Here is a 16,295-nt window from a genome sequence, read left to right as displayed (position 1 = left end):
CCATGGCAGATTAACACCAAAGTGTGGGAACAGTTGGCTCACTGTGTGTATGTGTGTGCGTGTGCGTGTGTGTGTGTGTGTGTGTGTGTGTTTAAAAAAGGGGGAAATGAGGGAGCTGCCATGCGAACACAAGAATCGCAATCATAAGCTTAGCAAAGTGAAAGGGATTTTACAACCAGAGTGGAAACGCGCCAAAGCTTCCCATCACCTTGGAGAATCGATCGTGTGTGTGTGTGTGTGTGTTTCTAACATCGACCTCCAGATCTCTTATTGCAGCCCTCAGATGAAAGTGTGGCCTGAAGAACCTTCTGTATCGTCGGGGCTTTTCTTTTGAGACCCCCTCACCGGGATCTCTCTGCACACGGCGCTCCACCCGGCTCAAACACCGACTCTCGAGTCCGTTGCCGAGTTGCCGCCAGACGAGGATAAACAATCGCTTGTAACAAACTCCCACTAAGGGAAGCGAGCCTCGTGCTGGATGAGCATAAACAAAGCTGCTCGGGCGTATGGCGATCCTGGACCATGTGCTGAAGGCGCGCGCCTGCCAACTACAGCGGCACCGGTCACCGCGAGCACCGACCGGTCAGAGCAGCCCCACTTGCCACAAGTAAGCGACTACAGATGGATGTCGGATTAAAGGGGGATAAAAAAAACAACAACATTAAGTGTCTTTAAAACATGTTCGACCATCACGGGTCTTCAGAACAGCTTCAACGCTCCTTTACAAGCATCGACATGACCTCTGGCGCTCTGCTGGAGGGATTACCTCGATTACTCCCAGAGATACTCAAATGTGTGATGTGTGGGTGGAGTCAGTCAGAAATCTCCAAAAGGTGTTCAGATGGTTTAAGATCTGGTGGCTGCGAGTGCCACAGCTTATTTAACCGTTTATAGATTAAGTGTAAATTTGAATGGTCTTGAATATATTGTCTTTGGTGATTGCAATGTTATTAAAACAATGTTCTTGTCCTAATATTTTTTCCTCTAATGATTTTGCAAATGGAGCTTCTGTGAAGCAAACTAGATTTCAGACGCGATCTGACTACAAGATATTATTATCATCATCATCATCATCAACTATTGCCCAATGGCAATCACCCTCATAAGTGCAATGTGTTTCAAGAAGAAAGCCTTTTCCCCCCAAACATCTGTTCAGTGCCTTTTGCACGTTTAAAAGAATGTTAAATAATAGATTTCACCTCTGCGTTTTTACCGGCGAAAGAAAATGCAAATTGTTGTGGTTTTGCATCCACTAAAAGACGTGCAGAGTTTGGGTGCGTCAGGATAAACAGTCGGTGGCAATAATTCTCCAGGAACCACTAAACCACTGCAGAGACGCCGCAGCGATATGACATCATGAACATGGCCTTCCTCAAAGCTCAGAGAAAACGTCAGGGAAATATAGCATTTATGTTCGTTTCCTGTGTTCGTTTGAGGAACGTTACGGTCTCCTGAACGCCGGTCTGATGGTTTCCAGGTTCCAGTCATGACTTATCTAATAAGTACGTTTCCATTTCACTCTGAAACTGCTGTTTGCCTCCAGAGATGTCACCTTCCTCAACACGGCCCACCTCCACTCAACCATAACAGCCATACAAGTAACTCCACCGCACACGCACACACACACACGCACATACGCACACACACACACACACACACACACACACACAATTGCAGTTAGGCTCAAAGTGATTTGCGATTGCTGCAGTGAACTGTTGTGTGCAGCGATTTCTTTTTTGTTTTATTAGTTTGTCCGTCTGACCTTGTCAATCTCATAAATTCTCTAGTTGGCTGCACTGCCCTGTACACACATGACACTTAATTACAATATTTAACTGACCATTCATAATATTTCCTGGACTCAAAATCTAATTATGTTGTGTATTTGCCTCATCTTTCATTACATTATGTTTTTGTAATTTTTGTAATTTCTTTATTAGGTAATTAGATGTCTTTCTTCAATAAATCTTACACAGATTTCTCCAAACTTAATCTCATTGTGTAAAGACAGTAAAGGGAATCCGAGTTGAAAAATGTTGAAGCAACACATTCTCCCTGCAGCTGATGTGTTTGGTTTGCTGTGCGTTGATCTAATAGTGATTAATAAAGCCCCATATGGCAGCAACATTGTGCTGGTGGAGCCTCGTCTGGAGGTGTTCATGATAGGAAAAAACACATTCAGCTGTAAAACTGCAACATTTCACAGGACTCATTTAGACTTTATGAGATGTGACGATAAGGAAAAACACAACAGATATTTTCAGCCTTGCAGTCGGATTGGGCTGAAAGTATTCTGTCGGGGCTGAAATTCTCGGCAATTCATGGGCTCTGATGGGCTGATTTAAGGACTGTTATTATTGTTATTTCAAAGAAAAAAGTCTGCCATACTGTTGATTTGTACACCTTTGCAGCACTAGTCTGATGCCCATGCACATGAATGTATGGCAAGGAAAGTTAGTTTAGGAGGAGGGAAGCGCAGGTCTAACCTTGAGCAGCAGCTTGCAGATCTCATATTTGCCCTTGGCAGCGGCTTCATGGAGCGGCGTGAACTTCCACAAGTCGGCCACGTTGACCGAGGCTCCGTGTCTGACCAGCAGCTCGGCCACCTCGTAGTGACCGTAGGAACAGGCATTGTGGAGGGGAACCAGGCCGCTGTGAGGGAGAACACAGACATGATTACCATGACTTTACTAGAACGTTCATGATGGAAACCAAAATCTGTCTGTAAATGTTCACTTTCATGTTTTTTGTACAAATGAAAGCATGACTTAAGAGCCCCACCCTTTGTCCTTGGCGTGCACGTCGGCCCCGTGGTGCAGCAGGTACTCCACCACCGCCACTCGGTTGTAGCCGGCAGCAAAGTGAAGGGGAGTGGAGTGTCTTCCCTCCAGATCTCTGCAATTCACATTCTGAGCCGTACACAACGACTGCAGAGAGACACAGAGTGGAGATTAAAATGAATATCGGGTTTTCAGATGAAGGACCTGATCAGCCGAAGAGCCCTGAAGAAAGTCAATTATAGTATCTAGAATTAGGGTTTAAAACGGACATGTTTGATTTGTAGAGGAGATGATTTCAAAAGGTTTTTCATCAACTGAAATGTCAACGTGGAGCTTTTCTTTTAGTTTTTTTAAATAAATGCTCAAGTGCAATAACACCACTTTCTCACTAAAAATGGATGAAGGGTCGCAATGAATAATTGAGATCTGAAAGATTGCGAGAAGAAAAACGGGCAGGAAATGGACACCCTTTTTCTTCTGATAACGGGAGAAAATGTAATTTACATACAAATATGAACAGGGACATTTCTCTGTTCTGCCTTCGAATGGTTCAGGTTCTCAGCAGGATAGATTTCTTTGGTGTTGGCATCTTTGCCTATTATGACATTTTTCATGATTTATCATGTTGACTGCTTGAGAATTACCTCGAGGGTAAAGGACAGATTGTGTTGATTCCAAAGTCCCTCTAGACAAATTAGTATTTGGGCTACATGCATCATCCTTTTTATTCCCCCCAAAAAACACAGCCAATGAACCAAAAGCAACATCAAACACGAACAAACAGCACTTCTGAGACAGCCAGAAAGAAAATAGAGAAAAGAGTAACACGTTTCCTCTGCTCCCACAACCTCCCCCCCACCATGATTTATGATGAAAAATATGTCGGTGAAATGAAATATGCGGAAAAAGGGGTTTTAGTGAACAACGGCAACAATATTGAAGCTATTAACTGAAGTTGATTCACGTCTGCTGAACTGAGGCAGACGTCTGTTTCCCTGCTGTTCACAGAGAATAACTGTGCCAATGTTTTTTTGTTATAGACCCAATTACACCTTGGTTAGAGGAGACACGGTGGGAAATTCATTTGGAAGTTTCCTTCTCCCATATGCTGTTCTACAGGAAATGATATGAAACAAGCGGCTGGCAGACGTATTCCTCAATCTGAAGATGTCATCCCTCACATTAACTGCCATCGAGGAAAACAAGTGTTTCCAGGAAAAGTGGAGCATGAGCCTCAGCGTGGTGGAATCTGAATTCCGCAGACAATAAAAATGAAGTGATTAGTTTTGATAGAAGCTGACGGGGGACGATTGAACTTTGGGTTATGAATTGGGTTTCATATGAACCAAAAAGGCAGAAACAATGGAGTCCCGGCGTCGTTTAAGGATCAATTCTAGTTTGTGATGGAGTTTCTCAATATTTACTACTAAGAGATAGTAAGATACTTATCTAAACATATATTCTATATCAAATTAGAGAATCAACTGGGCCGCTGACATGACGATTTCTGTGTGCGCTTTATCCGAATGGGTGTTTTGCCTTTTCACAATCTAAATGTATAAATGTACAGAGTAAAGAGGAATCCATATCTAGCAACAATATCAGTGATAACCAATGTGAAGGAGCAAGGTTTGTTCAATTAATCCATAAATTGATCATCAATTCCGAGCCTTAAAAAACGGCGCTCAGCGAGCATCAACGGCCAGCTCGCTTAGCTCCGTTTTTTAAGGCTAAATGTTCCGCTGTGTTCATCCTTTTATTTATTTACAGTAAATGTAGCCGCTTTAAATTAGTAGGAAGCGCTCCTGTTGGTTGAGCGGTGCAAAGTGTTATTTTTCTTCCGTCAATCAGTAGCTACGCCAGACAGTTAAGCCGAGTCTGTGTGTGTGTGTGTGTGTGTGTGTGTGTGTGTGTGAGTGTGAGTGTGAGTGAGTGAGTGAGTGAGTGAGTGAGAGAGAGAGAGAGAGAGAGAGAGAGAGAGAGAGAGAGAGAGAGAGAGAGAGAGAGATAAATAAAAAGAGCGACAGAAAGCCAGACCGGAGCTCATTGTCTGTTCTTCTCCGATTCCCTGCCTACCTGCCAAAGCGTCACCCTTCAGACGCTGACAGAGCCTCTTCGTCTGGATAACCCCATTACTGTCTGTCTCCGCTGGTAAAGACACAACCACTTTCCCTCTCCACCAAATACTTCTGTCAATTTCTTTTTTTTTGGCCGGATTTTACCAGGCCCTGACATCTGGTGGGCGTTTTTTTTATCCGAGGCATATTACGGAGCATCCCGAGCGCCTACAGCTTTAACACGAGTGGGCACCTCAAACTGCTGTGATTATACAGAGGGCCTTATGAGATGGGAAATGTGGCCTTTAAAAAGTAGAAAGGTTTGTGGTTTTACTTGGATCAATGTGGACAAAAAAATACAAAGACATGAAGAAAAAGCATTTCATTCACGGCGAACAATATCCACCTGACATTTAACAGGAAACACTGTGAGCACAACTCCATGAGAGCAACTGGGGCAGACACAAAGGTCAAGACATTTTGTTTAAAAGGCAAGATAATCTGTGCCATTGAGTTACTGTCAAATTTCCAAGTTTTTAGCCCATCTATAGTTTCATAATGTCTGTTGTTTCTTTTGAATGAAAGTCCCTCATTACAGATTAAATGATTACTTTTTTTTTAAGGACAATTAACTTGTATATTTATTATGTTTTTCTGAGCTCATCATGTGTCTGTAAAACCAGCTCAGACATGTTTTGGGTTTATAAAATAAGTGTTCAATTTTGCGGCTGACAAGTTGCACATGCAATTTTTCAGAACACGATTCCACATGATTTCCAAACCTTAATGAGGCAATTAAAAAAAAAAAAGATTTCTGCTCCCCAGGCGCAAATTATTTCCTGCGATCGGTCCCATTAATGCTGAGGTCATTTTTCAAATGAATGCAAATTTGATTGTTTGTAGAGGAATGCATTCTCTCTCATTTAACCCTTTTCACATCAACACCACTCTTGAGTGTGTTCTGCCTAAATAAAGTTAAGTTGATTTATTTTTGATTGTTCCACTCTGTTCACATTTATGCAACTTAAACTCTCAAGCAGGGTCAGTTACAAAAAGTTACAAAATGTGACGCATAACCTACCTTGACAGTGTCCAGGTCTCCGGCTTTAGCTGCTTCCAGAAGTCTGTAGTCAACGTCTGAGTTCCTCACCGGGACGTTCTCTGCAGAGCGGAGGGCATTGGAGAGAAACATCGAATAAAAGATGCTTTGGGCAAACATTGACAAAATCTAAACTGTATCGGTAGCACTTTATAATAAGTACACACTATTTAGCATTAGCAAAGCATCTTAGATACACTGAGCTCCTCCTCTCCTTCTCTTCCTCCTCCTCTCTTCTTCACCTCTTCTTTCTCTCCTTCTGGATAAATGATTGTCTCTTCAATGCACATTACTAACTCTACTTTCTTTTTCCATGGATTCGTGGCTGCCTGCAACCTACTGCCATGGCCCTGCTGATGCCCCCCTCCTCTCTACCTCCTTCTGCTTAATGGATCGTGGCTATCTGGATCATGGACCATGCCTACTACTCATTATATGAATAATTTCTGTCACATTCATTGAATGTGCTATAACTCCGTTACGTTATTCATTCTGGCCACATGACATCTATTGCTTCTGTCCATCCGGGGAGAGGGATCCTCCTCTGTTGCTCTCCCTCAGGTTTCTTCCCCTTTTTTCCCTGTGAAAGGGTTTTTACTATCTTTTTGGGGGAGTTTTTCCTGATCCGATGTGAGGTCCCGGGACAGGGATGTCATGTGTACAGATTGTAAAGCCCTCCGAGGCAAACTTGTATTTGTGATGTTGGGCTATATCAAATAAACTGAATTGAAAATGTTCTGATAAAAATGTTTTTAAATGACCACATTTCTAAAGTGAACTTTGTTAATTTGCCCCTCAACAATGAGTGACAGTAGGTAATGATTCATCAATGATTCCCACACCGTACAACATAAACTGAGTGACTTCTTTAAAGAGTCCGCCTTCAGACAGAAGGTTGGATGAGAAGATGGACACCGCTCTCATGCCAGATGGTGAATCTAAAGCGGCAGGCAGCAGATGGTTTGATGTGGAGTTTCCTCCAGCACGGAGCAGGAGAGTTGGCTCTCTGCCTTTTAGCTTTCAATCTGCAGCGTCAGTCTGAAAGCATCAACACTGACCTTTCAAAAACAATCCCAGTTAATCCCGCTGTTGCCAGCAACCAAAACACCCAGACACCTCCACATCTGCACACCCGGCCTACCACACACAGACACAGACACACAAAGGGTGGCATACCGTTGAGTATTTGCTGAACGGCTTCATTTCCCATTTGAGCAGCGGTGAAGCCCTGCAGGGACAGCAGCGAGGCGTCCGCCCCGTATCCTAGCAACAGCCTGCAGGTCTGAAGGTGGCCCGCCATCGCCGCGCGGTGCAGCGCCGTCTGACCCAGCGTGTCCACGGCGTTCACCTGCCAACACAAACACCTTTAAAGACCTCCGGCTGCAGTTTTTTGGACAAAAACGGTTTAAAAAAAAATCCACCATTAGAAACTCCTAAAACTGTTCATCTCCGTTATCGGTGATAAGTTCTGTGCAATTTCATTTTCTGGTGAGCTCCTTTCCGCTCAAAAAGCTTCATCTCCAGCACATCTGGGTTCAGCTGAGAAATACTACAAAACTACATTTTGTCAACCTGTGATGTAAGATGCCGATGTCAAACAGTTGTATGTTTCCTTATAGATTTTCAGCCCCAATATTATAATATATATATATATATATATGTAAAAAATACCAATAACAAAAAGGTATTTTAAAATATTAAAACGTGTACATATATTTGTGATTATGTGGATTTAAGCGGGTGAGTCAACTTTGTTTATAACCAATAGAAAAGCCCCAGAACTAAATGTGCGACAATCATCCAAATACACTCCTGGAAGATGTTTATTTGTTCTTTCATAGTGTATAAATTACATTTAGTTATAATATTAAATACACTTAGGCTTAACAATTATGTAAACTTCTCAATTCAGGGTACTTCATCATATTGATGAAAAATCCTATGAAGATAATTCATTTACAATAACATAAATGGCAAATCAAAAAACTAAACCAGATTGGTGTCAGGACAAATCTGTTGATGTAATAGGTCAAATGTTAGAAATGGTTATGGTTTAAAATTATTTTTTTTAAGTCTGTGCTCCCTCCAAGTTGAATTTCACCCTTCACTCAAGATGGCAGCTCTAGAAGGAAACACCCACTGTTTTAAGCCTGAGGGTCCAACACCTGATGTTTGACTCATGATTCAGGTTGTAGGAACATTAACGCAAACAACTACTCGAGACTCATCACTTTGACAATAAAAGAGTTTTACACATTGATTCAATGCTTAAAAAACACACTGAATCATTTTCATCGGCACTGTACACAGGGATGAGAAAACGATAGTAAAAAACTAAAAACACGTGTGATGCCAATTTAAATGCATGTGTGAATGGGCAGGTGGATATACAAACATATGTATTCATATATGGATACAAAAGTACATTTGCATAATGATATGACAATGAAAATGCTGTGGTTTACCTTGGCACCGTGTTTCTGCAGCACCTCCATGATGTCATTATGAGCACGTTCTGCTGCCACGTGGAGAGGAGTCATGAAGCTACGGAGAGAAGAGGAAAAGGAGGGGAAGATTATCTAGACTTTGTTGTTGTTGTTCAAAGTACAAAATACAGCCTTTTAGCAGCTGCCATGATCAGCCTGTGATCCCCTCGATATATGAAATAATTTCGTTGACGGCGTGTATACAAACAGTAATGACCTGACTGTCGTGTTCATGAGCAGACGGAAACAGCACTCACTCTTTATTCTTCTCATTCACGCTGGCGCCTTTCCTCAACAGCAGCTCCGTCACCTGTTTCCTCTTCGGGTGCGGCGATGCTACAGCACAATGCTAACACAGAGAAACATCATCTGAGCATCTCTGCACCAGTGTATTATCGATGTGCGTGTGTGTGTGTGTGTGTGTCCATCTCACCAGCGCGGTCTCGTGTGTGTGAGGGTGTTTGAAGTTGATGATCTCCATGGCCAGGGTCTTCTTGGCCTTGGCCATGTCAGCTTCTCGAGCAGCTTGGAGCAGCGAGTGGCCCTTAAACTCATCTGTGCACACACAAGACGTCAACATGTCAGGAGAAAAGGAGACAGCGGCCTCGGTTTCAGGGAAATTGCCGAGTGTATCTGGACAGATTTCCTACAAACACAAAAGCACCTAAAACCACCGAGGAGCATCTGGATATTCAACTGAATGGAAAACTTTTTCTCCGCAGACAACTATGAATGACCCTGCAGCCGCCAATACATCAGAGACAATACTTCAAAGTTTTTACCAGAAAACTAATGATTGAACTTCTGATGCAACAGTCTGGGTGCTGCAGTCGGAGCGGAAACAAGCGATTACCCTGAAAGTGAAGAAATGGTGTCTTATCACAGTGAGTGGCCTCAGTGTGTAAACAAATGTCAAACTGTTACTTTAAAATACTATACCTGTCCTTCTTACCTATTCAGAGCCATTTACCGAAAAACTATTTTCAGTGATCTGGGCGAACTAGACTTTTTTATATATTGCTTTTCTATTGTGAACAAAAGAAAAGTCCATCCCACATTTCACAGCAGCAGCAGGCTTAATATAAGGGTATCAAGGGTTCAATGAAACACAAACAAAGTCTTTTTCACAGTCTGTGCCGGTCAGATAACGATTTCCTTCAGCAAAGGAAAAACATTTCAACTGAACTCTTTTTAAAGTTTACAAAGTATATCGACACTAAACACAGACTTTCCCAAAAACACGCACACCAATAGGCTATTGTCCCGTTACCATATATATATGAACCTTATTTCACCAGCTGGAGGATCCATCTCCAAACAAAATGAATACAGTACATACCGAAATACGGCAAAAAAAAAAAATACAATTTGGAAGAAATGCTATATAGAATAAGACTGCTTTGAAAATCTTCAGTGTTAGTTTCAGTGTCTTGTTATTGCAGCAAATGTCCCTCTGAGATGCGTTTTCAAAAAGGCACAACCTAATCAAAAACACAACAACTAACAGGAGCAACTGCCCTGCGGTTGTACATAAACTCAGAATGGCTTCTGATTCAAGTCGCGTTTGATTTTTGCTTTGATCTGCCGCATTACAAAGACACAGCAACAAGTGCAGCAGCGAGAGATCTAACTCACTAATTGACTTTCAAAGAGTTGCAGAGAGCTTTCTGGCAGAGACAAAGACTTGTCTACTTTGACTCTGCAGATGCAAAGAAATTTAATTCAACTATAGCATTCTCCATCCTTTTTTTATTACGCTATCAAACATCAGCAAAACGCTCAATTAAGCAAACGCATGCAAGGGGATGTGCCGTTTTTAATGGCAGCACAAATACACATTAATGCTGAATCAAACCTGATATCACGAAGGAGCACAATGCAGAGCTGTTCAAGGATATTTGCATTCTTACACACAAGAGAGCCTCTTTTAGAGTAAGTCCTCACTTTGAATGTGGCTTTAGCAAAAAACTGTTTAATCTAGAGGAGTTTCTCCCAGCTTGTGTACATTTTGCTCCCACAGAGGAAATTAATCTCTGGCGAGAAGAAACGAGTGGGAAGTGTCTCCTGACATCTTTTCTGAGGAAGAAAACGGGGAAGCAAATCATCTGTGAAGCAGCGAAGAATTGCCGGTGTCACAGATTGTCAAGTTGATGAGCAAAAACTAAGTCTGAATTAATCAATATTTTATCGATTCATTTGTTTGTCCTTTCAATCATTTGGTCAATAAGATAAATAGTGAAACGGTTCTCTGAAGCACAAGTTTACACATTGAAATGTCTTTCTTTGAAATGAAAGCTATTTAGTTTTTTAGAAGATTTCTGCATATTTTCTTGAAAAAACGTACAACTTTGTGTGTACAGAGCCCAAATACGTATTGAACGACAAATCTGTTCCTTTTCTCTTAGATTTTCAAAAGCTCAAAGACCAAACCATCTGTTGCATCCTCAACATCATAGGCTCGTCTGCACTTGGTTTCTGTGGCGTTTCATCCAGTACACGTGAAAAAAAAGACAATAACTGTAGAATATATGCATACGAGCAGCAGTCGAGACTTCATTTTGTTCCGCTCGGCTTTTCAAGCTTGTGGAACTGTTGGCCTCTTTTCAAACCCACAATCGCTCGCATCCAGCTGCTCTCTTATCGAAAGAGTGAGATTCCTATTTTCTGCTGTCTGAACACTCAAACAAGTTCAAATCAAGTGCTCCGAACAGTGACGGTGTAAATACAGCCTTCTTAAAACCACCTATTCATTAACTCAGCACGGTGGCACATTGAGCAGGGCTTGTGTGCTGCAGCTGCAGTTTATGCAAATGAAGCTCCACACTCACATGCGAGTCTCTCCTTCAGCTCGGGAGTGGGCGCCATGTCCACGGAGCTCTTGCTGTGGCAGTTGAGCAGGGTCGGGTCGGCCCCGTGGCTCAGCAGCAGGGAGCAGACCTCCACTCTGTTTTTAGATGCCGCCTCATGGAGTGGGGTGAACTGCCAAAGATCCATGGCGTTCACACACGCCCCATGCTGGGAAAGGGAGAAAAAAAGGGGGGGGAATGGTGGATTCATAAATGTCAAGAAGGCGTTAGGAAAAAGAGCAATGTTTTTATTGTTGGGAACTGTTTTTCTTTGAATATATTTTTTTATAATCCTAAAAGGGATTAAGCAGCGCGTCCTTAAAAAGATATCCGTCTTGTTTTTAATGAAACAACCAAGAAAGTGGAACTATTGGGATTCAATTTCAATCTTTGTTATGAGCAAAGAAATATGATCATATCAATTAAGAGTAATTGCCACTGCCTAAGTAGATGATGAGCTTGTGTGTGTACCTTTAGCAGCAGCTCAGTAACTTCATAATGTCCATAAGAGCAGGCGTTATGTAGAGGCACCAGACCGCTGGAGGAACAAAAACACAAAACAGAATTATTATTCACAATAAATGTACATTTTTAAATGCCAAACAATAACAAAATAACTATATATACACGTTTTACTAATCAAGGACAGAAGAACTAAAGACACACATGCTTTACCTCCCAATTATATATCTTTTTAGTTAAATAATTCCTTTTTTAACAAAACTGCTAGCAGTTCTGCAAGGCTGTGCTGGGACAAGGAGTTCTTTGAGCTAAGCGCCGCCACCGGCATGCTAACATGGTCAAACTGACAACAATTCAAATCTAAATGAATCAAGTGTCCCTGCATGGCCTGGTTTCACCTCCAATTTAGTTCAGAAAAAAGAATTCTGGTGCATGGCGGAGGATAAACACTGCAACACTATCAGAACCGCCGCCATGTTGTTTCCAGTTTGAAAATTAGAGGAGAGACAGTAAAAGCCCTGCGGGTGGAGCGCTCCTCCAATCAAGCAGCGAGGATTTCTGATGATGTCTAAGTGATGGAAAAGCACTGTTGAACAAATATTCACCAGCCTACTTGCTACAAACTACAACTGACATATTATACATTTAGTTCTTGACTGTCATTTTCATTATTTATGTAGTTGTACACACCCCTTGTCCTTGGCGTGAACATCTGCTCCGTGCTGTAATAGCAGCTGAACTATCCTCACCCGGTTGTATCCTGCTGCCAGGTGAAGTGGAGTGGACTGGAGAGAAGAAAGTACACAGAAAGGGACAAAGAGCAAGGGAAAGGAAAAATTAAAAGAGGAAGTAGGGAAGTAGGATACAGTGGGAGTAAAAAAATAAAGAAAGAAAGAGAGGGAGGGAGAGAAAAGCAATTGTTAGCACACGTTTGTTCCACAGCACGACAGCCGGTCATTGTGATTGTATAACGTCGGTCCTGTATGGACAGAGTGCAAGGAGGTTCTGGTTCTGACTGAGTAGCCATATTTCTTAAGGGAAGGGAAGACTTTTCAGAGAGCAATGGGCTGTCTCCCCACTGAATCAGTCCACAGTAATAAAGCCCCGACTCTATTTTTCCACCATAAAACTGATGAAAAGCTGCAGCTCTGAATGCTTTAAGATGGGACTGAGATGAGATGGCTTCTGCTCTCCGCGGAGTGCTTCCTCCGTATGCTCTCAGCAAAGGCCATTTTTCTTCAAAGCTGGACCGACACCCACTCTATTAAGCCTCCGGGACATGACATGAAGGCCATTTTACGTCACTGGATGTACCGAGGATCGAATTGTGAATGGGACCGGGATTAAAGCTGCCGCAAGGAGCGGGCAGATCTGAGAGTTCTTAGATAACGCACACTGAGCCGACTTAAAAAAGTCTCTTTCACACAGGTGGCCTGCCTTCTTCCACAGGCCTTCTGTCTGGGACGTGCTAAAAGTCAGGAAAGCTGACCAACCGGTTATTTGGCTTCAAAACCTGCTAAAAAAAATGCGAGAAGTGTGTAATTGAAACAGAATGAACCATGACTTACATAAAGCCTGTGACAAACACGTCCACTGAAGCTTCCCTTTTACTAACGATGCGCTAAAGTTATTCCAATTCCTTCCACTTCATACATGAAACAAACATAAATGGAGTCACGTCATCCAGGCTCTTTCCCCCACTGCTTTGAGGGTTTGACTGGTTGGCTTTTAAATGACATCATCTTGTTGTGCCTTATCCTTCTGGACTAATTCAATGGCACCCGAGTTAGCAGCACCAACTGTTTATTGATGAATGAATTCATAATCATTGCATAATGGCATTGGATGGAAATGCACACTATTTTGCGTTGTATTTTGCAGATTTTCTGAAAACTTGATTAAAGTTTCTGCTACAATTTGATAGAAACTTTACTGTTTTCCAGGGAGAAATGCGACCCTTTACTTATGGAGAATGAGATTTAAGGAAGTTTGTTGTGATATGATACTATAATAGAATAACAATCCCGTATGGAGATTTGACAAATAGTAAGACAGCAAGATGAGGAGGAAGAATTTGTGTGAAAAGGGGCTTCATCTTTCCTCTTAAAAACAATACGGATGTATAAATTGTATACATTTATATTCCACCTATTTCATTACCATAATGAGATGAAAAAGTGGGAGATGTTACGTTCATTTAAAAAAAGTAATGCGAGGAGGAGGGGTGCCTCCATGGCTTTTTAGACCAAACTTTACTCAACTATACTCCATAGTGACAACATCTGTCTCAACAGCTTTGGCGACACTTGTTGGGCTCGATGGTCATCGAGGTAACAACTCTCGCCTCGTTTTAGCACCGCCGCCCCCTGGGATCTCCAAAAGTGCAAAAGTGTCCTCAGCATCATGCATAGGGTCATGTCATCACGATGCCAGTGATTCTGATGACAGACCAGCGGGATGCAGACGGTGGTGGGATACACTTCACTCGGCGCGATCTGCATCCCAAAAAAAACAACTCCAAACCAGTGCAGCGATCTGAGCGGAGACCTTGTTTTCGTGGGATGTGAACATTGATGTCGCCAAAAACACAATTAGCAACCAAACAAAAACACAAGAATCACACGATGTTGGGAGCGTTCACAAACGCTACAGAGCAGTTAAAGAGACCTTGGGGATCTACGTCTTTCTTTTACGAAGCCAGTGACAAGGTGACTCACAGGTCACACAGAAAAAAAGATTCATCCTTCAGAAGTCAGACTACAACATTATTTCATAAGCCATGATGCAAAACCGTGGCAACGTACAAAAGCGCTGGTTTGCAAAGAAACCGTATGACATGAAGAAAACGTATCATGTTCTCACTGCTGGCTCCCTATTTAGTGAATTATGCAAAAGGGTTTAAAAGTGTACACAGAGACAAAAAGGGACTCAATGAATCAATGAAAAGGTGAAAATGTGGCTCCAGGTGCGTTTCGCTTTGAGCCCATCTCCTGCTCGGTGTTGTGGCCAAACGTCCTGAAACATAGATCAACTTTAGTGATCTCTGTGCAGCAGCGAGGCAGTGAGGCAGAGCCGGGTGGACAGATGGTACGCTCATATTTACAGGATGTGACAGCAGCATTTGGTAGGAGCAGGACATGGTACACAGCTAGTCCTCGTCCTCGTTTTAAATGCAGTGTCGCTCTGCGGGTTCGTGCAAATTGTGCATATAAATAACACAGCGTGTAAACCAGTGATCAGGTCCGCCGTACATTTACATGCAAATAAACCTCCTTAAACCTTGCTGCCAGTGACTCATCAGTTAGGCGACACATACACACACACACACACACACACACACACACACACACACACACACACACCAGTGCATGTACTGTTGCATCACTATGATGTTGTTGCCAGGGTCAGACTGGGTTTAAGCTCCACCTCCTCAATCTGTCAACCCTGTGAGAGCAGTGTGTGTGTGTGTGTGTGTGTGTGTGTGTGTGTGTGTGTGTGTGTGTGTGTGTGTGTGTGTGTGTGTGTGTGTGTGTGTGTGTGTGTGTGTGTGTGTCAGTCTTGTCTTCTCCAGCCCATTTGGATTCCAGTCATATAAAAGCAGCTCCAGCTGAATATATATTACGATACTCGGCTCTGACCTCAGCAGCCATAAGCCAAAAATAATCAAAAGTGTCACCCATGTTTCATCTATCTGGTCATAATACATTCAACATCCTCCAACTTTCCTCCACTGCAGCATTCTCTCTCTTTTTTTTCCTGGTGCACTGAATTCATGACACAAAGAACGCTAGTTTCTTTTTCTCCGTATTTTTTACTATCTGGAGGGTCACACAGCGACCCTCCAGATGGCGGAGAAGGAATGAAATGAAAAATTGATTTTAACGAACGCTCTTTAAAGAAAGTGCGGCAGCATTACTGCAGTAACCAGGGTCTTTAAATGTCCCCGTGTTTACACGAGCATAATAGTTCTGCTGATGCCAGCGCCGCAAGTTTGGAGAATGTGGATTATTCTGTTTATGACAGTTCGTAGTCTATGACTAAGAAATGACGAGTGAAATGTGCATTCAAGACACCGAGAGATGTGAGAACGAGAGCCCTCTGGGGGCGTATGCCACATAGTTATTAAGCTTTTGTTCTGTTGGTGCAAGTGTTCTCCCCTTGGTGTTTCTATCCCTAAAGTGCTTCGATACGTGATGACGAATGATGCCCGAGAGTGAAAAACCTAGTCGGAGATATTTCAAAAGAGACACACTGAACTGGTGAACAATAACAATAAAAAATAAAATAGAAAATGTTCTGTTGTGTTTTAATCACCTAGAAGCCTTTCTGTGGGAGGTGGAGAGGAGATGAAGGAGGCAGATATGGGAGGGAAATGAAGGGAGGAGGGGGAGATGCGGACGGCGTGTTAAAGCCCAGATGGAAAATACTAATCTTTCTGTCTGACTTCCCTTGGTAGCATTTGTCTGCTTTTTATGTTTCCCTTCCCCCTCCACAGAAACACTTTCCATCTGACTGGCAGCTGCAGCGTCTCCTCACAGCAACACGGACGAGATGTACGTGGTCAT

General features: G+C 42.6%; 1 protein-coding gene across 1 annotated transcript in view; it reads right to left on the bottom strand.

Annotated features, from left to right (window-relative positions):
* Positions 1-16,295, bottom strand: part of LOC306751310 (poly [ADP-ribose] polymerase tankyrase-1-like) — a gene marked incomplete at its 3' end in the record, with an annotated part of 67,500 nt that overhangs the window by 15,667 nt on the left and 35,538 nt on the right. Inside the window, exons 7-16 of the mRNA XM_079234871.1 lie at positions 12,421-12,515; positions 11,740-11,806; positions 11,251-11,437; positions 8,856-8,977; positions 8,680-8,771; positions 8,402-8,480; positions 7,113-7,284; positions 5,919-5,998; positions 2,782-2,927; positions 2,487-2,652 (exon numbers count right to left, since the gene is read on the bottom strand). Coding sequence (XP_079090997.1) covers positions 2,487-2,652; positions 2,782-2,927; positions 5,919-5,998; positions 7,113-7,284; positions 8,402-8,480; positions 8,680-8,771; positions 8,856-8,977; positions 11,251-11,437; positions 11,740-11,806; positions 12,421-12,515 — 1,206 coding nt within the window. The remainder of the gene's footprint in view (positions 1-2,486; positions 2,653-2,781; positions 2,928-5,918; positions 5,999-7,112; positions 7,285-8,401; positions 8,481-8,679; positions 8,772-8,855; positions 8,978-11,250; positions 11,438-11,739; positions 11,807-12,420; positions 12,516-16,295) is intronic.

This window comes from Taurulus bubalis, assembly GCF_910589615.1.
Source record: "Taurulus bubalis genome assembly, chromosome: 19".
Taxonomy (NCBI): Eukaryota; Metazoa; Chordata; class Actinopteri; order Perciformes; family Cottidae; genus Taurulus; species Taurulus bubalis.
Note: the sequence above shows the minus strand (reverse complement) of the source record. Positions and strands in the feature narration are given on the sequence as shown.